Raw genomic sequence first — 24,664 nt, 5'->3', positions numbered from 1 at the left:
TACATCTTTTAATTTCAAAAACTAAGTATTCTCTCAATAGTGTAAATAACCAAACTTTTACCAGGCACCTCCTTAACTTCTACAAAGTTTGTAATCTATGAAAAAAACCCAACAAAGATATAAAAAAGAAACACTAACATAAAAAGTTGTAAAATTAACCAATAAAAAAGGAACATATATGGTATTTTCCCATATAGTGGGAAAAAGTAACATATTTGGACAGAGTGAAGCATGAAGTAGAGAAATTAGCATCTCAGTTCAAAGTAGGAAAAACTTTTGAAAAGTCACCTTAGTAGATTTGTGAAAGGAGATTTAAAAAGATGGGACTGAGATTTCTTGGTGATTCAAGAACTATGTTTTCTTTCATAGCAGCCTGGTGGAACCAAGGTGGGTAAGGTTGGGATAATATAGTGTCCATTGCTTTCAAAACAGGAGCTGCTCAACAGATGGAGCTGGGACACATGGATATCCACAAGCAAAAGAATGCAGTTAGACCCCTAACACCTCATGCCATACACAAAAATTAACTTAAATGGATCAAAGACCCAAATGTAAGAGTTTTATAAAACTACAGAATTCTTAGGAGAAAACATAGGTATAAAACTTCACGATCTTGGTTTAGGCAATGATTTCTTAGATATGACACCAAAAGGACAAGCAACCAAAAGAAAAAAAAATAGATAAACTGAACTTCATCAAAATTAAAAACTTCTGTGCCTCAAAGGACACCATCAATGAAGTGAAAAGACAACCCACAGAAAGGGAGAAATGATTTGCAAATCATATATCTGATAAAAAACCTGTATCTAGGGACCTCCCTGGTGGTCCAGTGGTTAAGACTCTGCACTCCCAAGGCAGGGGGCCTGGGTTCGATCCCTGGTCAGGGAACTAGATCCCGTATGCTGCCACTAAGAGCCTGCACGCCGCAACTAAAAGATCCCACATGCCGCAACTAAAGATCCTGAACGGGGCAACGAAAATCCCGCGTGCCACAACTAAGATCCGGTGCAGCCAAATAAATAAATAAATAGATAAATATTTTTAAAAAAACCCTGTATCTAGACTATGTAAAGAACGTTTACAATTCAACAATAAAAAGACAAATAGCCCAATTTTTCTAATGGGCAAAAGATGTGAATAATTTCTCCAAAGAAGAGATATATATAGGAGGTATGCATCGAGGCACCAAGTAAAAATGGGATATTCTAGAACTGCTGGTCAGGGGACTTTGTTACCCTTTTCACTAAAGGGTTAGATTTTCAGCAGCCAAAGGCAGCCATTCCAAAGTGAATGTGATAGAACATAAAGAGGTGAACTGAGATGATTCACTTTGCAGTTTGAACAGTAGTGTTTCACAGGAAGGGAAAAAAGATCAACCTTGTATTTTTCTGACCACATAAAGGCTTCTTCTCTTTGTAATAAAGTAGAAAAGCTCTCTTCCAAAAAGAATATACAACTGGCTAATAAGCACATGAAGAAAAGATGCTCAACATCATTAGCCATCAAGCAAATGCAAATCAAAACCACAATGAGATATACTTCATACCTACTAGGATGGCTACAATAAAAAATACAGACAATAACAAGTGTTGGTTAGGATGCGGAGAAAATGGAATCCTCATACAATGCTGGTAGGAATGTACAGTTGATCTTTGAACAAGACAGGGGCACTGACACTTCATGCAGTCAAAAATTCACATATAATTTACAGTTGGCCCTCCATATCTGTGGTTCTGGATCTGTGGATTCAACCACCCACAGACTGTGTAGTACTGTAGTATTTACTATTGAAAAAAATCCACATATAAGTGGACCTGCACAGTTCAAACTCATGTGGTTCAAGGGTCAACTATAATACCTTTTGGTTGTTTGCTAATTTTCTTTCCTAACACCCACCCGCTTTCCTCTTTCCTTCCTTCGTCCTATTCTCCTTACAATAGTAAATGTATATTGAAAACCTACTATTTGACAGTAAGGGTTCTGCTCTTGGGTAGCTTATAGTCACATTTGTTGTCTTTCTTCCTTTTCTCTTCTAATCACATACTGTTGTGCCTTCATGTGCCCACTACCACATTTTATTACCATCTATACACTCCTTTATTTGTGATGATTGTTTATATATTTAAATATATATTTATAATTACATATATGGATGATACTTTTATTAACATTATTGAGGTAAAAATGACATATTAAGCTGCATATATTTAAAATGTACAAATTAACAAGTTCCGACACACATATAAATTTGTGCAACCAGAACTACAACCAAGATAATAAATATATCCATTACCTCTAAAAGTTTCCTTGTACCCTCCTGCTCCACTGGCCACTTCCAAAAAAACCACTGATCTGCTGTCACTAAAGCAGGTAGTCCTCGCTTTGCACAGTGGTACTGTACTGTAAAAATGACTGTGCAAACTGAAACTGTGAAAAGCAACCTTAATAATCAATGGGGAAAACTGTGATTGTTCAGTGACCTTTAAAATTTTTGTCAAAGCATTTTACTCTCTTACTGTTGGCTATAACTATATAGGGAAATAAAAAATAGTAAAACCAATATGTATTTAATACACTATAATTTGAAACACTGAGAATTTAAACTCTTTTATCTCTTTGTAAAAACTTATCAAGAGTACAGTGCTTGACTCCTTCTTTTAATTACAAAATTTGTGACACAGAGCAAGCACCTTTTCTATGTCTTGGCAAGTTGTCATACTCCTTTATGAACTTGGATCAGTTTCCAACATTTGTCTTTTGTGCTTTGGCTGTTGAAAAATTTTCTGAGAGTTCCATTAATGTGCAGTTTTTTTCTGGCATCATTTTCTCTGGGGCATCTTCATTCTTTTCATCACAATCACTTTCTTTATGTCCATAAGTTTGCCTTCATTAAGTTCCTCTAGCTGCATATCTAGTTCCTCTCAAACTGCAACAGTGTATCCACGTTCCCATGGTCAACTATTTATTCTATAACTACATTTAGTTTGATTCAGATTTCTCTTCCAGTATCATCACTTTTTATTTCTTTAAATGTTTGGAAGAATTTTCCAGTGAAAGCATCTGGGCCTGGAGGTATTTTTAGGGAGAGTTTTTAATTACAAATTCAATTTCATTAATAGTTATGGAGCTCTTCAAATGATTATTTCACACTGGGTAAGTTGTGGTAATTTGTTCAGGTAACCATCAGGAAGGCAGGAAAAAGAAAAGAGAGAAATAAAAAACAGAGAACCCACACATACACACATAATAAAATAAAATGGCAGACTTAAGCCCTAACATATCAATAATTACATTAAGTGTAAATGGTCTAAACCCATTAAAAGTCAGAGGTTGGCAGAATGGATTAAAAAACATGATCCAAATATATGCTATCTACCAAAAACACACTTAAAATATAAGCATATAAGTAGGTCAAAACTAAAATAATGGAGAAAGATATACAATGCAAACATTTCTCAAAAGAAAGCAAGAGTGACAACATTAATATCAGATTAAGTAGCCTTCACAGCAAAGAAAATTACCAGAGACAGGGAGGAATATTACATAATGAAGAAAGGATCAATCCACCAACAAAACATAGCAATAGTAAATGTATGTGCACCAAACAACAGGGCTGCAAAATATTTGAAACAAAAACTGATTGAACTGAAAGGAGAAAAACACAATTCCCCGATTATAGCTGGAGACTTCAACCTCTGTCAGTAAGTGACAGGACAGAAAATCACCCAGATATAGAAGAACTCAACACCATCAACTAACAGGATTGAACTGACATTTACAGAGTATTCCACTCAGCAGCAGCAGCACAGGCATTGTTTTCAAGCACTCACGGAACATGTACCATGATAGACTGTATCCTGGGTCATAAAATAAACCTCAACAAATTGAAACAAATTGGAATTATACAGAGTGTTCTCTAATACAATGGAATCAAAACTAGAAATCAGTAATAGAGAGATAAGAAAATATCCAAATAAAGTAAAAACCACACTTTTAAATAAAAGAAGTCCCAAGGGAAAAAAAGAAGAAGGTGAAAGAAGTCTCAAAGGAAAAAATACACTAAAGTGAATGAAATAAAAATACAACACACCAAAATTTGTGGGACATAGCTAAAGCAGTGATGAGAGGGAAATTTTTAACACTAAATGCTCATATTGTAAAGAAGAAACATCTCAAATCAATAAGCTAAGCTCCCAATTCAAGAAACTAGAAGAAGAAGAGCAAAATAAATCCAAAGCAACTAAAATAATTGAAGTAATAGATAAGAGCAGAAATAAATTAAAAACAGAAAAGATAATGAAACAAAAAGATGGCTTTGTGAAATGGTCAGTAAAAATGACCAACCTATAGCAAGTAAAAAAGGAGATAAAAATTGCCAATATCAGGTATGAAAGAGGGGATACTATTGTTTCATTTGCTTTAAGTGTACTCATAATTGCTCACTGAAGCATTTTTATGATGGCTGCTTTTAAATCTTTGTTAGACAATTCTAATATCTCTGTCACCTTGGTACTGGCATCTACTGATTATCTTTGTTCAAGTTGAGATCTTCCTAGTTTTTGATATGAGTGATTTTTTTCACTGGAGACTGGACATTTTGGGGATTATGCTATGAGACTCTGGATCTTCTTTAAACCTTTTGTTTTGACTGGCTTCCTCTGACACTGCTCTGGGTGGAGATCAGGTTGCGGGGCATATCACCTCATCACTGCCAGGTGATTGTATATGTCTTGGTTCACCATTTGGCCTGTGTTGACATCCGGGGCAGGGACTCTTTGTTACTACTGGGTGAGGCTGAGAGTTCTGGCTTCCCATTAGGCCTCCACTGATACCTCCTTTGCTGGGATTGATAAGAGCACCTTACTACTGCTCCCTATGTGGCCTCCACTGATACCACGGGGTGGGGGAAGCAGGTGTCCTCATTACCTCTAAGGAGTGGTGAAAGTCTCCTCTGATAGTACGATAGATGGGAGGAAGAGGGATGCATCATTACTGCTGGTTTAAGGTGGAAGTCTAGGCTCCCCAGTTACTGCAACAGTATATAAAAATACTGACAGTAAGGACATGAAAATGCCTGACTCCTATGTTCATTCATGATGCTGTTGTGATTTCTAGGAGGATGCTGGCAATGATGATGAACTAGTGAGGGTCAGTAAGTGTATTGGGCAAGACTGTGAAGTTTTCCTTAACAGAACACAGACAGTCTCTCTGTGGGTGGGACAGCCTGGGTTTGGGTTTTTAGAAGTGATTTGACAAGCATTTCTGGAATATGACTAAGACCTAAGAACCTGATGCTAGGGGCCGAGAATTCAAGAATGTGGTCTCTAACCTTTAAGAACCTAATATGTACTAGAAATAGATAGCCATACAATGAGATGTACCATTTCTCATAGTAACCAGCAGGTCCCACCAGCCCCTTTATCTGATTCTATTCCTTCCCTTTCCTTCCTTCCCTCACTCACTCAAACTTATACCAAGCATTTTATTTCATGCTGGCCTTTGTGCAAAGCACTGGGAACACAAAGACCAGTAAGAAAAAATGGCTTCCAAAACCAGTCATTACTCTTGAGGAGCTAAACTTACTACTTCCTCTGTCAGAAAAGTCCTCTTCTACTTAAACTTTCTTCTCAAGTCTTTGCAAATGAAGGCTGTGTGCTTATGGTCAACCCAATTATTCCAGTTATCCCCTTTCATTTGGGTTTATGCATTTTACAAACTCTGTATGTTTTGGCCCTCTGTTTACAGATGCTATCACTATGAAGCCCCTATTAAAATGAAGCAACTTGTCATGGCGTTATATATTAATAGGGTTACTATGGGGTTATGTAATTAATGCTCTGCTTCTCTTCAAAAGCTAATTAATAAATGTTACTGATTATTGCGTCAGACTGGGAAATCTTGGTCTCCAAAACCTTATCATAATTTCAGACTGGACTTCAAACAGTTTTATCCTGTGAATAGGTACATATATTATCCCTAAATAAATGAGCTTGACTTCAACTACTGACCTATCCTAGCCTGGTATAATCTGCCATTGGTCTGAGTGAATTGCTGAACATGGTATGTGACTTTGCATTATAAATGTTCAATTAGCCACTCAAAGTCTCTCCTCAAGCAGCACACAGATAACCATAAGAGCATTCATCCCCTAAATCAAAGATACAAGCATGAAAATACCTGAGGGAAGGCTGTGGAACAGTGTCTGGACTGGCTGGTACCTGGACTCCCTTTTCCCATTCTTCCTTCCATGTATCCGCAAAGAGGTAATAGCTGTCAGGATTAATATGGTGAGAGTCTGGAAGTTTCATCGCACTGATAAGGTCCTTCCGGAATACCTGGGAAGACATTGCATACACCTTGAGAAGATCATCACTATGGAACTAACACCATTTAATGTTCTCCTTTTAAAAAGACCATCCCCACCCACTCTGCACTTCAACAAGAGAGACGTCTCTTAACTTTGTAAATGGCCAGATCAACTTCTATTTGTAAAGAGTCTGAAGTATTGACAGGGAAGCCAGCTTGTTCTGGATTTAATAAAGAGTAAAGGGGTACTTCCTGAATTATTTTCCTGGGCTCCTTGAATTTAAATCAACAATACAGGTTACTCTTAAAGAGTCTGCGTAAAACAAACAATCCTTAACTCTCTCAAATTAAGCAACAAGTATCCTATGATAACTTATAATCCAGAGGAATGGATAAAGAAGATGTGGTACGTATATACAATGGAATACTACTCAGCCATAAAAAGGAATGAAAGTGGGTCATTTGTAGAGATGTGGATGGACCTAGAGAGTGTCATACAGAGTGAAGTAAGTCAGAAAGAGAAAAGCAAATATCATATAATAACGTACATATGTGGAATCTAGAAAAATGGTATAGATGATCTTATTGCGAGACTGGGATTGACACATATACATTATTGGTACTATGTATAAAATGGACAACTGATGGGAAAATGCTGTATAACACAGGGAACTCACCTAGTGCCCTGTGGTAACCTAAATGGGAGGTAAGTCCAAAAGGGAAGGGATAACTGTATGTGTATGGCTGATTCATTTTGTTGTGCAGTGGAGGCTAATACAACATTGTAAAGCAACCATACTCCAATAAAAATTAATTTTAAAATAAATAAATAACTTATAATCGTTTATTTAGCTATCACCTTATTTTAAAATTATTTACTTAGACATAATTTTAGTCTTACAGAGAAGTTACAAAAATAGTACAGAGCTCCCATATACCCTTCACATAGTTCCCTCTAATGTTAACATCTCCCATAACCAGAGTACAATTACCTAAACCAGGAAATTAACATTACTATAATACTATAATTAATCTACAAAACTTATTCAAATTTTACTAATTTTTCCCCTAATGTCCTTCTGTTCCAGAATTCAATCCAGGATCCCACATTGCAGCAGCTGTCATGTCTCCTTAGTATCCTCCAATTTGTGATAGTTTCTCAGTCTTTCCAGACCTCGACACTTCTGAAGAGTACTGGTCATATATTTTATAGAATGTCCCTACAATCTGGGTTTGTCTGATGTTTTCTCACTGAGCTTATTCATTTTTGAGCAAAAATGCCATAGAAAGGTTGCTGTGACCCTCTTATCCCATTATATCAGGAATGTATGATGTCAATGTCTTATTAGTGCTGATGTTAAACTTTATCAGTTGGTTAAGGCAGTGTGTCTCGCTGGTTTTCTCAGCTGTTAGGTTACTATATTTTCCTTTGAAATTAATAAATATCTTAGAGGAGATACGCTGAGATCATGAAAACATCCTGTTTCTCCTCAAACTGTCATGGACTAACTTTAGCATCCACGAATAGATACCTTGCCTGTAACAGTTATTACTGTGGTATTCTAATGGTGATTTTCTATTTCCCTCAGTTCTACATTTACTAATTGGAATTCCTCTGTAAAAAAGACCTGCCCCTTCTCCCTTATTTATTTATTATTTGTTTGTTCGTTCGTTCATTCATTCAATTATTTATTTATATCATTATAGACTCATGGATCTATTTTATTCTTTGGGTTATAATTCAGTATTATTGTTATTTATCTTGATGCTCAAATTGTTCCACCTTTGGTCACTGGGAGCTCTTTCAGGTTGGCTTGCACCTGTGCTCTTTTGACACATCCCACCCTTTTTTGAGTATTTCCTTAACTTCCTGCATTACAACATGCCCCAGGAGTGTTAATATACTCCACCTGATTATAAAAGCTTTTGATTTTATATGTTAACTTCACATCCTGCCACCTTACTGAATTCTTTTATGGCTTGAGTTAGTTGTTTTTTGTTTTTTTTTTAAATATTTATTTATTTATTTATTTGGTTGCACCAGGTCTTATTTATTTATTTTTATATTTATTTTTGGCTGTGTTGGGTCTTCATTTCTGTGCGAGGGCTTTCTCCATTTGCGGCAAGCGGGGGCCACTCTTCACCGCGGTGCGCGGGCCTCTTCACTATCGCGGCCTCTCCTGTTGCGGAGCACAGGCTCCAGACGCGCAGGCTCAGTAGCTGTGGCTCACGGGCCCAGTTGCTCCGCGGCATGTGGGATCTTCCCAGACCAGGGCTCGAACCCGTGTCCCCTGCATTAGCAGGCAGATTCTCAACCACTGCACCACCAGGGAAGCCCCTAATGGCTTGAGTTAGTTTTATCATTGACTTTCCTAAGGTTTTCTAAATATACTATCGCATCATCTGCAAACAGAATTTTGCATCATCTTTACCTAGTCTTATGTCTCCAATTGGTTTCTCTTGTTTAATTGCATTGACTAATACCTCTACTGATATTTGGAATAGTAATGGGGATAGTGGGCATATCTGTCTTCTTACTGAAATTAGTGGAAATGCCTCTAGTGTTTCCCTATGAAATAAGATACTAGGTTGAAGACTATGCCATATTTATGTTATAATGCTAAGAAAGTATCTTACAGTTCCTATTTTCTTGAATGTTTTATAATGCCTAAGTATTGAATTTTATTAAAGACTTCTTTAGCATGTATGGAAATAATTATATAGTTCTCTCCTTAGATATATTAATATGCTATATGATAATATTAGATTTCTTAATACTGAAACTTGCATTTCTGGAATGAATATCTATTTGGTCATGATATATTATTTTCTTAATATGGTATTATATTTGTTTTCTAATATTTTATTTAATATTTTTGTATCATTCTCATGAGTGATATTTATCTGCAGTTTTCTTTCTTTCCTTTTTTTTTTGGTATTGTCTTTGTCTTTTAGATTTAGGTATCAGCATTATGCATGCTTCATAAAGGGAATTAGGACATTTTCCTTGCGTTACAATGCTCTAGAATAATCTGAGAATTATTGGGACTATCTGGTCCCTATGAAACCATCTGGACTTGGTGCTTTTTTGTGGGGTAGTTCCTTATTAATTTTCTCTACCTTTTTGGAAATTGATCTCTTTAAGCTTTCTACCTCCAATGGGGTCAATTTTGGTAATCTGTATTTCCATGGTAAGTTATCTATCTTATCCAGGTTTTCAACTTTATTTGTACAGAGGCTTGCAAAGTATACACAGTTACAGCAACCTAAGTGTCCATCGAGAGATGAATGGATAAAGATGTGGCACATATATACAATGGAATATTACTCAGTCATAAAAAGAAACGAAATTGAGTTATTTGTAGTGAGGTGGATGGACCTAGAGTCTGTCATACAGAGTGAAGTAAGTCAGAAAGAGAAAAACAAATATCGTATGCTAACACATATATATGGACTCTAAAAAATAAATGGTTCTGAAGAACCTAGGGGCAGGACGGGAATACAGGAATAAAGACGCAAATGTAGAGAATGGGCTTGAGGACATGGGGAGGGGGAAGGGTAAGCTGGGACGAAGTGAGAGAGTGGCATGGACTAATATATAGTATCAAATGTGAAATAGATAGCTAGTGGGAAGCAGCCACATAGCACAGGGAGATCAGCTCGGTGCTTTGTGACCACCTAGAGGGGTGGGATAGGGAGGGTGGGAGGGAGGCGCAAGAGGGAGGAGATATGGGGATATATGTATATGTATAGCTGATTTACTTTGTTATAAAGCAGAAACTAACACACCATTGTAAAGCATTTATACGCCAATAAAGATGTTAAAAAAAAAGCATAATGGAAAAGAATATGAAAAAGAATATATATATATGTATAACTAAAGTCACTTTGCTGTACAGCAGAAATTAACATTGTAAATCAACTATATCTCAATAAAATTTAAAAAAAATGCTTTTCCAGGAAGAAAAACAAAAACAGAAACAAAGTATAGACAGTTCCACTTTGCACAGCAGTGTGCACAGGGGTGAGGAGGACACGAATGATATGTTTACTGCAGCAGCCAAGAGGCTCCCAGTGCGAGCCTTAACCTTACCCCTGGCAAAGGATCCCTAGCTATGTGGAAAGTTCAAAGGCCAGAGGTAGGGGATGATGATATGGGTACGGCTAAAACTTGGACTTACAGAGACAAAGAGATTCCCTATGGTCCATTTTCTGCACCTTAAGCACAGTTAGGTACTGACAATATGGGAATGAATACCCATCTAAAGTTTGATGTACTGTTATCCTCTGACTGAACGGGCTCCTGCGTAATTGAGAGACACAGAAATGTACTCACAAGCCCGGGAACATGACTTAAATTGCTGTGGCAACTTAGGCTTTGTGATTCTGCCTTTTCAAGAACAGGAAAGAAGAATGTCATGAGTTCTTCAGCTAACTTGGCACTGATTTCACTGATGAAGGCCCAGTTAATGTCTAAACAATGAGGGAAGAATAAACTTTCATATAAAAGCGTACATACACTGATATATACCTCACCTACTAATTGCTGATTCTGAAAAAAAAAATCAAACAACCACTTGCAGGTTTAAGGTAAATGTGTCTACTTCTCTGGATTATCAAAGGAAGAGATGCCATCAAGCAAACATTTTAGCCTTTAATGCTAATCAAGGTTCTCTGAAGAGAAACACTGTCCAAGTTATGTGTAACATGAAAGTTGAAGCACAGCGCATGGTACAAGAAAGCAATTAATTCTCTGTTGGTGTAGTTCTGTTTAAACTGACATTTCACAGAGTACAGGACTGAACTATCACATAATCGAATGATGTCATTTAAATGCATAAGGACTCATTCCATTTGCTATTTTGCAGGGACAACTCTGCAAATGCCTGTTGGTTTCATTTAGGGAAGATTTAGAATTAATAATATGACCTGAGCAGGAAACCAACGTTAAACATGCTGGTGTCGAGGTGGCAACAAAATGACCTTCCTACCAAGAATCCTAGCCAATTAAAGTTAATTGGGTACTGTGCAGGGAGAAAGCTAAGTCTATAGGAAACAAAAAACTGGTGGTTTACTACATAATGCTTTGTATAAGGAGGTAAGAGAGGATCACAGACATACCCATTAACATGTTTTGCACAGAGCTCAGTGTTCTGGGTGGCTAGTTGGAGAAACTGAATCACCATTTTGCTGAACACTCTGATCCATTTCTATAAATTACCAGAGTGCCTTTAATGAGACAGTGGTTAACACGCGGTGGCAATTTACAATTGTGCTCAACTACTGCCTGTGGGAAATCCTACCTTAGCTCTGCAAAGAATACTAGAGCCAAGTATTTTTCAACCTCCTAAAATATTTCATTATTTTCCATACAATACACTTCTCAAAATAAATCAACTGATTGCAAAATCATGCTTTGGGATTAACAATAATCACACAGCATAAGCCATGTCTTCATACTTGATATAACTGCTTATGAAAGTCTGTTTTGTAGAGTTTCCTAAGTAGCCTGGAAACATATTGCAGTGGGCTGAATGGTGGCCCCGCAGAAGATATGTCCACATCCAAATTTCTGGAACCTGTGAATGTTACCTTATATGAAATGGGATCTTTGCAGATATAAATAATTTAAGGATTCTGAGATGAAGGGATCATCGTGGAATATCCAGGTGGGGCTTAAATCCAATAACAAGTGTCTTTATAAGAGAAAGGCAGAGGGAGATTTGAGACAGAAGAGGAGAAGGGATTATGACCATGGAGGCAGAGCCTGGAGTGATTCATTAATCCACAAGTCAATAAATGCTGATAGCTATCAGAACCTGGAAGAGGCAAGGAATGGAATGCAGTCTGGCTGATTTTGGACTTCCGGCCTCTAGAACTGTGAGAAAATAAATTTCTGTTGTTTTAAGCCACCCAGTTTGTGGTAGTTTGTTATAGCAGCCCTAGGAAACTAATACACACATTTACCAAACAGAAGAGTAACTTGAAGACTCTAGACAAAGAAGCCAATGAAATCTGGCCCTTGTCCATTGCTTCAGAAATAGCAAACTTCCAGGGAACAGGCACTCTGTGAAGTCTGGGGAACCTCGGACTGCAGAAATACCAATCAACTCATACCTATTTTTCTTAAGCAAATGAAGGCTAAATCCAATGACTATTGTAATCTTCCCTTCCACCTTTAGAAAAAAATAGACTTACATGGTAAGCCTGATTTCAATTTTACAAGCTAGCCAGATTAAACAGCGTCAGATCCAAGGTTTCTAGAGAAGCATTTTTACTCAAGGCAGAGTGCAAGAGTCTGCCTTATCTTGCTGTAGAAGTCAAACATTTCAAGTATGAGGCAGAACATAAAATGCTGAAGAGGGGATAGGAATTTAAGTTCAGTACTCAGGAAGATATCTGCAAAGTGATATGAAATATATTTACCAGACTGGTCTCATGAATCTGCTTCTGGTAAGAAAAGTCATTTTTAAAGGTTTTTAAAATAAACACAGGCAAGCAAAATAGTTACAGTGTATCCTGGGTAGACGTATGAGTTTTATATACATATAGTGGCACACACATACATGCATATTTGTATATATTTTCATAAGCAATAAAAGGATAAACCAAGAACTAAAAAAAAAAAAAAAACCAGCGCGGAGGAAAGGGGAGAAAATAGGGAGAAGAGAGACAAAAGCTGAATCTTTCTGAATGTATTTTGTTTCATAGTTTGATATCTGAACCAGGCAAATGTTTTATATGGTAAAAAATGAAATTAAAAATCTTTAGGGGACTTCCCTGGTGGTGCAGTGGTTAAGAATCCACCTACCAATGCAGGGGACATGGGTTCAAGCCCTGGTCCGGGAAGATCCCACATGCCGCGGAGCAACTAAGACCGTGTGCCACAACTACTGAGCCTGCACTCTAGAGCCTGCAAGCCACAACTACTGAGCCCACACACCTAGAGCCCGTGCTCCACAACAAGAGAAGCCACTGCAATGAGAAGCCTGCACACCACAACGAAGAGTAGCCCCCGCTCACCACAACTACCCTGCTCACCACAACTAGAGAAAGCCTGCGCACAGCAACAAAGACCCAACTCAGCCAAAAATAATAAATAAATAAATAAATTTATTTAAAAAAAAATTCTTTAGGACTTCCCTGGTGGTGCAGTAGTTAAGAATTCATGTGCCAATGCAGGGGACACGGATTCAAGCCCTGGTCCTGGAAGATCCCACATGCCGAGGAGCAACTAAGCCCGTGCACCACAACTACTGAGCCTGTGCTCTAGAGCCCGCGAGCCACAACTACTGAGCCCATGTGCCACAACTACTGAAGCCCGCGTGCCTAGAGCCCATGCTCTGCAACAGGAGAAGCCACCACAATGAGAAGCCCGCACACCACAATGAAGAGTAGCCCCCACTCTCAGCAACTAGAGAAAGCCCATGAAGCAACGGAGACCCAATGCAGCCAAAAATAAATAAATTTAAAAAAGAAAAGAAAAGAAAAAGGAAAAGCGTTAAAAAAAAATATTTAAAGAGAGGAATATGGGTCCAGGGACAGACTGCCTGGATTGGTCTACTGGTTTCACCACTTACTAGTTTGGGAAGCTGTCTAAATTCTCCATGTTTGTTTACTTATTTGTAAAACAAGGATAAGAACACTTACCTCATAGGGGTAGTTGTAGGGATTAAATATGTGAATTTATGTGAAGGTCTTAGCATGGTATTGGGCTCACTGTAACTGCTAAATAAACTCTAGTTGCAGTTATTTTATTATCATCATCATAGTCTCAGCTTTAGTTCTAAAAGCAGAAGGAAGTATATAGCTGAATTCTCCTCTTTAGTCCATAAAGTAATTGTTGATGGGTAAAAGGAGATGTGAGTTCAGGGCTCAACTAAAACGTGCATGGTTTGACTCCCAAAGACAGTGTTCCCAAGCAAGAGCTCCATCGAGAACTTTAACCAACATTCTATAGGTCATGAGGTAATGCAGAAACTTCACAAAATGAAACATGGCTATTTGTTGCTAAATTAAAGATTGTGAATGAGGGATCTGGATGTTGACACTGACCTAGGTAATGAAGTTGACAAGTTTTACAAGTTCTTAACTGTGTGCCTATTTTATATGCACTGGTAGTTTCCCCAAAAGTTCCTGAAACAAAAATGCTTTGTACTTACCAGATATCTGCTCATTTATGGTCAAAGAGGGGATTCACAGGCTAACATACAGCCCAGAAGCTATGCCAAGTCCAACAGTGCATGCACATCTTGGCCTCTCAGATGCTTGCAGAAACAAAGGAGGCCTCACTATGAATTCAATTAGAATATCAATGCTTAACCTGCCAGAGCCACAAAATGAAAATGCCCTTCATGGACAGCTCTGGCTTTTACTGTTCTCATTAACATCTCTCAGTGGGCAGTTTCTTATAAGCACAGCTAGTCTGAACATTTCTGTGACATTTTTTAGAGGAAAAGCCAAAACATTTGCTTCCTGTATGACACAAAGGGGAACACTGTCTGGTCCATGTATAATGAAGCAGAGAGATTGATCAGTTTTGATTCATAGTCACTAAATCTGAAACTATACATAACTGACGACAAACAGATGTCACCCCCAAAGCATTAAAAAACAGCTGCAAACACGGTAACTCTATTTAATCAAAAGGAATTAACCGTAAGTGATTTTCTTAGAATTATACAATCTTAAGGCAAGAAAAGATTTTTCAGGTTATCTAAAAGAATCAACCACTTAAAGCAGAGAAAACCTAGCAAAGAATACAAGCTTGTTCTTGTATCAACAAAAGTAGCCAGTGTTGTCAAGATACTGTGTCCCACGCTGGTTTTTCCAAGGAAGCAAAACTTATTCAATTTCTAAGTTTAAAACTTTAAAAATCATGGAAATACTTTTCAGATAGTTTAAAATAATTCTTAGGTTTCTTATAAAGAATAAATAGGACACTTCTGATGGCTAATGGTCTGACATCAACTGGAACATCGATTCCCGTAAAGCAATGTACTTTTGGGCTGCTTAGGTAGGTCTGATTATTCTCCTTACCCTGTATCAAACAGAGGCATATACATCCTGGTAATGGAGGAGGAAGAACAATTGAGTCTGACTTGGAGATGTGAGCAATTTTCATACAAGAGATGACAACTGAGGTTTGCTTTGAAAGTTTTTCTCCCATTCCTCAATGTCTCTTTTTGTGCATTAAGTGTGCATTTGCAAGCTTAGTACTTTTTATCTGCTGTGGGTCAGAAAACCAAATAATCAAGCTTGTTAGAAATACAGGTAAAGTGATATAAATAGGCTCTATTTGAGAGTATGCAGTGTTCTCCGCTGAGTTAAAATATATGAGCTTTCACTCTGTTGCTATGAAAGTCTTAGATATAATAAATGAGACTCTGGGCCTAGAGAAGATATGCAGTCAATCTTTTAAGATAGGTTGATATATATTATAGACCAGTCAGACTAATATTAGGTGAAAATATGCAGGCTTTTGAGAAAGAATAAAAGACTTTTTAATATATTCAAATTGGTCATCTAGTACTATGAGCTTTTTCTAGGGCAATTAGCTTTTTAAAAACATCTTTTAGAATAGGAGCCCTTTTGAGGATCAGATGAAGGCTACCAGCTCAGAAAAAAAATACACATAAAAACATACCCTTAAAAGTCTGTATACAATTTTCAGAAGGTACCAAAGCCCCTGAACCATATGTGGAATTCACACACCCCTAGGAAATACTTCTCTAGAGGATAACTCAGGGAGGCACACACAGGAATCTCACCAAAGCACTAAACATCAAAGAAAATATTTGTCTATCAATGCAGCCAATTAAGCCCCAGTGAAAAAGATCATTTATATTGCATTTCAATGACTAAAAAATAAGGTTTCATCTTGGACCTGTAGAGAGTCAGAAAAAAGAAATTCTCATCTTTACAAGAAGAAAAAGGCAGGAGAGGCAGCAAATTAACGATTTTTTGTGAAGCCATTAGAGAAATGAGTCACAGGACAAATGGTCAAACTCAAAGAGAGACAAGCACGCCTGCAGGGAGACACAGGACAGGAGCATTTCCTTACTTGGGGCAGAAGCCACAGCAGGAACATTAAACTAGAAATTCTGATGACTCTCTGGGGGCTAAGTGGGGACTACTATGAGAATATGAAGTTTCTGGGGGCTGTGGTCATAGGGGGTTCCCACCTTCTTGTAAGCTTTTTCTCTAGAAACCCAGGAGGGCACTCACAGGGAAGATGGGGGAGAACCTGGAGAAAAAGCTCCCCCAGTGGTGCTGTCTGGGTCGCTGGTGCTCAGTGTCCTGGCTCCCTTATTAAACAAAAGGCTTCATCTACAGAGGAAGGATTTCAAGTGAGGGCACTGGACTAGTGCTGTGGGAAGGGAAAAGCACCCAGCCTCAGCTTCCCTGTGTTACTCAACGGAGAAAAAAGCCTTAATCTGCAGAAGAGAAAACCTCAAGGACATAGACTGAGAATACCAGAGGATACCTGCTGCAGGCATTCAGGAAAATAGTGGGCAGGGGCAAAAATGCTCTACCCCTGAAGGCCACCTCCCCAACCTCACCCCCAGACACAGGACCACTACACACTCCAAAGACTGATACATAATCAGAAGAGTAGAGAACACCACCTCTCCCTCATACCCTACCACCACACTAAAGCCTCCAGTGATAACAGTGGCTTACAGCTAGGAGAGCTGCAGAAGACAGAATCTCTCTGAGGACAAGCACAAGGGGAAAAGTCAAGAGACGAGACAAAAACAAGGTTACCTGAGGAATTCCAAGTCCCTGGTACCCATAGCACTAACAAATTTCAAACACTCTTGTACACTGCTGGTGGGAGTGTAAACTGATGAAACCCCTTTGGAAGATAGTCTGGCATTCCCTCAAATGGTTAAACAGAGTTACTATATGACTCAGCAATTCTACACCTAGGTGTTTTTGAAAACATATGTCCACCTAAAAACGTGTATATGAATGCTCACAGCAGCATTACTCATAATACTCCAGAAATGGAGACAACCCAAATGTCTATCAACTAATGAATGGATTTTAAAAATGTGATATATGCATACAATGGAGTATCATTTAGTCATAAAAAAGAAATGAAGTACTGATACATGCTACAGCATGGATGAACTTTGAAAATGTTATGTTAAATGAAAGAAGCCAGACACAAATAGCCATATATTGTATTATTCCATTTATATGGAATGTCCAGAACAGGCAAAATTGTAGAAACAGAAATTAGATTAGTGGTTGCCAGTGGCTGGGAGTAGGGGCCCGGGGAGTTAACTGCTAATGGATAGGGAGTTTCTTTCTGGGGTGATGAAAATGTTCTAAATTTAGACTGTGGTAATGGTTACCCACGCAACTCTGTGAATATACTAAAACCCACTGAATTATACACTTTAAGTAGATGAACTGTATGCTGTAAGAATTATATTTCAAAAAAGATGTTAAAAATGTCTTTTAAAAAAGAACAATTGTTGTGGCATCAATGGACATCACCTGAGAGGCTTTGACATCCACTCCCACCCAGCAATAACAAGGCATTCCTCCTCCTCAATGTGATATCAGCAGAGACTGGGTAGGGAGCCTGGACTATCACCACTGCCCATCAGTAATGCAGTACCCCTTACCACACCACTCCCCCTGCTATCAGTGGAGGTAACAAAGTGGGGATTTCCACCCCTGCCAAGCAGTAATGAGACACCCTTCCCCCTTCCCAGAGAGATAACAGAACTACCTTCCTAGAGAGATAACAGAACTAGGATGGGGAGCCTAGGAATTGTGTAACTGGTGGTAAAAAGTCAGTGTCCCTCTTCCCCACTGGTCTGGTTATTATGGAAGCCTGCTAAAACAGATTTAAATAAGACTTAGTGTCTGATAACATAATACCAAAAACCAAACCAAACCAAACCAAAACAAAAACCCAGCCCAGGGTGCAATAGGAAATCGTTCATAATACTAAGAACCAGGAATAAGAGACCATCAACAGATACCAGCACTGAGATGACACAGATGTTGGAATTATCTGACAAGGATTTTAAAGCAGCCATCATAAAAATGCTTCAACGAGAAATTACAAACACTTTTGAAACAAAAAAAAAATGAAAGTTTCAGCAAAGAAATAAGAAGATACAAGGAATAACCAAATGGAAAATTTGAAATGGAATAATATAATAACTGAAATAAAAACATAGGATAGGCTCAATAGAATAATGGAATTAACAGAATAAAGGAACAGGGAAAAAGAGAAATTAATCTAATGAACAGAAAGAATATACATTAAAAAAAAAATGAAGAGTCTGAAGGACCTGTGGGAAATAACAAAAGATCTAGCATTCATGCAATTGAAGTCTCAAAAGAAGAAGAGAAAAAAAGGTGGAGCTGAAAAATAGCTGAAGAAATAATGGTTGAAAATGTCCCAAATTTGGCAAAAGATATAAACTTAGATTCAGGAAGCTGATCAAAGCCCAAACAGGATAAACCCAAAGAAATCCATGCCCAGGCATGGATTTCTAAAGTTTTCTTTGGAAAACTAAAGACAAAGAAAAATCTTGAAGGCAACTGGAAAAGAAATGACTGATTACCTATGGGAGAGCAACCATTTGAATGGGAGCAGATTTCTAATTAGAAACCATGGAGGCAAGAAGGAAGTAGAACATTTTTCAAGTGCCGAAAGAAAAGTTCTGTCAAACCAGAATTCTGTATCAAGTGAAAATATCCTTCAGGTAAAACCAAGACATTCTCAAATGAAGGAAAACTAAGAGAACTTATCACCAGCAGACTTCCCCTAAAAGGACAGCTAAAGGGAGTTCTTCATGTAGAAAGGAAATAAACAAAAGGAAAGTTGGAACATCAGGAATAAAGGAAGAACAAGAGAATAAAAATACGGGTAAATATAATAGACTACCCTTTTCCTCTTGAGTTTTATAATAATATTTTACTGTTGAAGCAAATATTCTAACATTGCCTACTGTAGTTCTCAATGTATGTAGAGAAAATATTTAAGACAACTATATGATAAAGGTGGGGGTGGGGTGGATAAACAAACCCAAATGGTGGTAAGCTTCCTTTACTTCAAAGTGGTAAAATCTAGAGACCAGGAGACTGATGTCATGTTTGCTAAAGGCCCTTCCTTTTAAAGGTTGCTTCCCAAGAGCAACCACTAAAAATCTACACAAAGATATACCCTTAAAACCACCATAGAAAAATCAACATGGGGGAATTCCCTGGCAGTCCAGTGGTTAGGACTCTGCACTTTCACTGCTGAGGGCCCAGGTTCAATCCCTGGTTGGGGAACTAAGATCCTGTAAGCTGTGTGGCACAGCCAAAAAAAAAAAAAAAAAGAAAAAGAAGAAGAAAAATCAACATGGAATTTTAAAAAATGTTCCAAGTAATCCACAAGAAGACAGAAAATAAAAGAGGAACAAAAAACCCAGAGAAAACAAACAGAAGAATAGTAAAATGGCAGACTTAAACCAAACAGTAGTAAAAGTTACATTAAATATAAATGTTTTAAATATGCCAATTAAAAGACAGAGATTGAAAGAGTGGATTAAAAAATGACCCAACTATATATCATCTGCAAGAAACTCATTTCAAATAAAAATCATATGTATAAACGAAAAGTGAAAGGATGGAAAAAATATACCATATACCATGTAAACAGGAATCAAAAGAAAGCCAGAAATGATATTAATATTAGATAGTATAGACTTCAGAGCAAACAAAATTACCAAAGACAAAGAGGGACATTACATGATGATAAATTCACCAAGAAGATATAGCAATCCTAAATATGTATGCACCTAACAACAGAGCTTCAAAATACACAACGCAAATTTGATAGAACTGAGAGGAGAAATAGACAAATCCACAATTACAGTTGGAGACTGCTACAGCCCTAACTGAACAACTGATAAAACTACTAGGCAGAAAATCAGCCAGGATACAGAAGAACACCATCAACCAATAGGACCCAACAACAGTGGAATACACATTCTTTTCAAGTGCCCATGAAACATTCACCAAGATAAACCATATCTTGGGCCAGAAAACAAACCTTGACACATGTAAAAGAACTGAAACATACAGAATATGTTCTCTGACAAAAATGAACTCAAACTAGAAATCAATAACAGAAAGATAGCAATAAAAGTCTCCAAATGCTTGGAAACTGAACAACACACTTCTAAATAATCCATGGATCAACGAGGAAGTCTCAAGGAAAATAAAAATATTGAAATGGATGAAAATGAAAATAAACATACCAAAATTAATGCAGTGCAGCTAAAGCAGTATTTAAAGGGAAATTTATAGCACTAAAATTCTTATACTAGAAAAAAGGAAAAATTTCAAATAGCCTAAGCATCTACCTCAAGAATCTAGAAAAAGTACAAAATAAAACTGAAGCAGGAAGGAAGAAAATAATAAAAATAAGAGCAGAAATCAATGGAAATTGAAAAGAGAAAAATGAGAGATGATTTCACTGATATATAGAATAATTTGAGCAATACAATATATTATGTAGTACTGGATTATAACCCAAAGTATAAAATAAATATATGTCAGCCCATACTGATATAAATAAGTTATTAAATAAAATTTTTAAATGAAGGAAGCATCCAAGGAGGTTCTTACAATTGCTTAATTTTGGGAAACAATCAGATTATCTAATAAAAAGCTCTTGGCACAGAAAATTACAATAAATGGTACCTATGAGTGGTAGGCGTGATAATGTCCATGTTATAATGACAAAACAAATGATTTCAGAGAGATGAAATAAACCAGCCAAGCAACACATGGAATCAATCTTTTCTAATGCCAAGGCTGGTTTTGTCCTACAATATCAGGTTCTCTCTTTTATAATAGAATGGGACATATAAATGAAAAAATTTGCTTCCAGTAGCCCAGGTCCCCTATCTCTTGCAACAAAAGACTGATATTCTCACTGACTCGGAGGCAGCAGGCCTTAAGACCCAAAGCTCTTGAGTCACTTTATGTTAGAGGACTGGCTGTCCTAAATGGGAAAGTAGCAAGGTTTCTTTCTCACCGTTCTGCAGTCAAAGCCTCCTCTGGATAGGTGGGAAATTGGTTCTGCTCCTGTTTATTTGCGTTTTATTCCCTAAGTTTTTCTGCATGACACAGACACATATAAATACACACTGATATTCTACTGTGCCCAGAAAGATCCCTGGCAAAAGGTGAAAATGACAAGTGACCTCTGAGAAAGGGAGAAATGCTCTCTCTGGCTGACACCCTAAAGCAATGCCCCCCCCAACTTGCATGAGGGCAGGTGGAACCTGGACTTGTTTCTAATCAACAGAATATGACAGACATTATGGGATGTCACTCCCTCGATTAGGTTATGTTATGTGGCAAATGTGATGGGATGTCATTCTCATGATTATGTTATACAAGACTCAGTCTTAGCAGACTGAAGTAAAAGACTCTCCCCTTGCTGGCTTTGAAAAAGTAAGCTGCTGTGTTTTGAGAAGTTCTATGGGGAAGGCCACATGGCAAAGAACTACAAGCAGCCTCTAGGAGTGGAGGGTGGTACTCTACCAAAAGTCAATGAAAAAACAGGGACCTCAGTCCTCCAGCTGGAAGGAGATGAATTCTGCCAACAATCTGAATGAGCTCGGAAGCAAATTCTTCCCTAGTCAAACTTCCAGATGAGAACACAGCCCAGCCAGCACACTGACTGCAGCCTTTAAAGACCTTGAACAGAGAGAACCCAGTCACGCTGTGCCCAGACTCCTGACCCACAGAAACTGAGATAATAAATGTGTGCTGCTTTAAGCCAATAATTTTGTGATAACATATAATGCAGCAATAGTTAACTAATACATTCCCTTTTCCTTTGCAGCCAAGGAAGACTACTCATAGTAGAAGTGAAGATAGACAAGGTCAGTTTCTCGTCATTTAATTATCAAAGAGGAAAGTCTGTAGGATTCATTAAACAATTACCAAATCCAAGTGCAACCCTGGCACTTTGCTGCCCTTGAGGCAGAAGATGACTAGCCTCACAAGGACTGGCCCATTTTTCCTGGCCTGGTGGTAGTGCTCTGAAGGCTGTGAGGACTTACCAGAGCCCAGATCTCCAACCCAGTCCTTTCCTTCTCTATCCACGACTTCCTCATCTATCCTTTCCTGCACTGCCTCCCACCTGCCAACTTAGCTCTTTCCTATCATAGGCCAGATCTTTGGCTCTTTTGGTCCTTCCCAATTCTCCAAATCTGGCTCCCTTTGACTTCTTGGCTAGGAGAGGATTTATATTCTAAAGCCAGGCACCTAGGTGTCATCACCAAAATGAAAGCACAGTGAAGATTACTGTTTTCCCCAAAGGAAAAAGGAAACAGAATCTTTCTTGAAAAACAAAAAAGTTCATCAGAAAACAAGCCTATCCATTGGCATGTAGTTTACTCCTCAGGTCTCCAAGATCTGGGTATTGTAGATATGTAGGCAGAAGGTAGCTATCTGTCTATTTTTTAAGTCTTAAGAATTTAATATCTGATCTCACCTCAGCAGGTTTCTTGTGTTCATTTGGAATTTTTGACTTGCTCCTATACATTGAGCCAGAAGTAAAGGAAGTGGAAGGACCTGCAAAAGATAATTAGGAAAACATACTGAGACTTATTACCTGCTATTATAGCTAAATGTCATCCAAAAAATATGAAATATATGATGGAGAAGAGCACAGTGACCTCATACCACTGAAGAAAAGAGTTAAATTGCAACCAAAAAAGTTTCATAATGGAGTTTAATGACATTTATGGGTGACATCCCAGGGTGCAAAAGCTTCAACAATGCTAACGCTGAGGAGATTCAATTTGGTGTAATCATATTTCATAATAACTTGGAATAACACAATTCATGTTCCATCTGGAGAAAAAGTATCTGCAAAAGCAACTGAGAAAACTAAGAATGTGGAGCAGGTAATCTGTGTATCCTTCAGCACTTCCCCAAATGCTACTGTTAATAAAGTTGTTGTCTTTTACAAATGATGACTCATCCAGTCAAACACTTAGTACCTGAGCTACGAATAGAACTGTAGGGCCTACAATTTATGCTCTCATACTTTTCTTACTTTCTAGAAAAGAACTGTTAAATCATTGGTAGATGTGGCTTTTGTTGCCCGGGTAAATAAAAAGTGAAAAACAAAATGCTATATGCCACATAAAACCAATTCTCTCACCTAACTTATCTATGTCTAATGAAATTTAAATGAATAAGAAAAATGGTACTCCAAGCTTTCCTTCCTAGAAACATTATTTTTTACCCATTGAAAGAAGCATGAAACAGCTTGTCCTCAAGTCAAAGAAATCCTCAAGGATTACAGATACAGAGGTTACCAGCTGTTGGCTGGTTCTACTCACTCTCGTCTGAACTGTCACTGCTGCTGAGAGTTCTATGACGTTTCATCCTGGAGCATCCTGGGAAAGAGAACAACACTGAATAAAATAGTCAACACATACATACCCATCCCAGAGGGCAGTCAATACTGCTCAAGAAGCAGCAGCAGGCAAATCACACAAATCAAATGATTTCTGTTAAGAATATTCTCAAATGACCTAGAGTGATGGGAGAAGAGTACTACCAAAGTCTCCAATACACAGTGCGTCAAAGACTGGGTGAGGCCACGTATTAGCTTTAGGAGGAAATCCAAGCAGCAGAGAATGAATGGTATAGGATTGGCTGGAGCCTCAGATGTGGCCACATGACCACTGTCCACCCAAACAAAGGGGGGCAGCCACAGGGCCATCATCAGCCAGGGATCCCCAATAAGAGAGGAGCAGGAAAGGAAAAAGCAGTTGCAAAGGCAGAGCTGTCAAGGGCCAAGGTTAAAAGGCATGAGACATGGCTGGCTGAAGAAAGAACAAGTGAGGCATGTCCCATCTTTAAAAGCACAACCCATTGCTTTTCTGCCTGCCCTTTCTCCCCCTTTCTCACTTTCTACCTGTTCCCATCCCACAAACAACTAGCCTAATTTAAAATTATATCTATCTATCCCAAGAAATGCTATAGAAAGCTCCTATATCGTGAAAAATAATGTTTTTAATTAAAACTTCCAATGGTTTAAGCATCCTTGTGTGTGTGTGTGTGTGTGTGTGAGAGAGAGAGAGAGAGAGAGAGAGATAGAGAGAGAGAGAGAGAGGGAGAGAGAGAGGGAAAGGGAAAGAGAGAAAGAGAGACCAGTGACAGATTAAAAAAGAGGCACCATCTTTCTGGGAACACATCAGCACTAGAGAGTAGAAAAAAAGGAAAACACGGTAAGACACTTTAAGTCACAAAAGAAGTGCTGAAAATATAAACTAGAAAAGACAGTGATACAGTCAATAACTAACATTCT

The 24,664-nt window shown here is 38.0% G+C and overlaps 1 protein-coding gene across 4 annotated transcripts in view; it reads right to left on the bottom strand.

Annotated features, from left to right (window-relative positions):
• The window catches only part of JADE3 (jade family PHD finger 3), a 165,126-nt gene that overhangs the window by 48,393 nt on the left and 92,069 nt on the right, over window positions 1-24,664 (bottom strand). For all 4 annotated transcript variants that reach the window (XM_068532884.1, XM_068532885.1, XM_068532883.1 and 1 more), the window contains 3 exons: window positions 23,691-23,747; window positions 22,835-22,914; window positions 6,178-6,335 (listed from right to left, as the gene is read on the bottom strand). In XM_068532884.1, the coding sequence (XP_068388985.1) occupies window positions 6,178-6,335; window positions 22,835-22,914; window positions 23,691-23,736 (284 nt within the window). In that variant the 5' untranslated portion in view covers window positions 23,737-23,747. The remainder of the gene's footprint in view (window positions 1-6,177; window positions 6,336-22,834; window positions 22,915-23,690; window positions 23,748-24,664) is intronic.

The sequence above is a fragment of the Eschrichtius robustus genome, chromosome X, assembly GCF_028021215.1.
Source record: "Eschrichtius robustus isolate mEscRob2 chromosome X, mEscRob2.pri, whole genome shotgun sequence".
Lineage (NCBI taxonomy): Eukaryota > Metazoa > Chordata > Mammalia > Artiodactyla > Eschrichtiidae > Eschrichtius > Eschrichtius robustus.
This window is presented reverse-complemented; position numbering and strand designations above follow the sequence as displayed.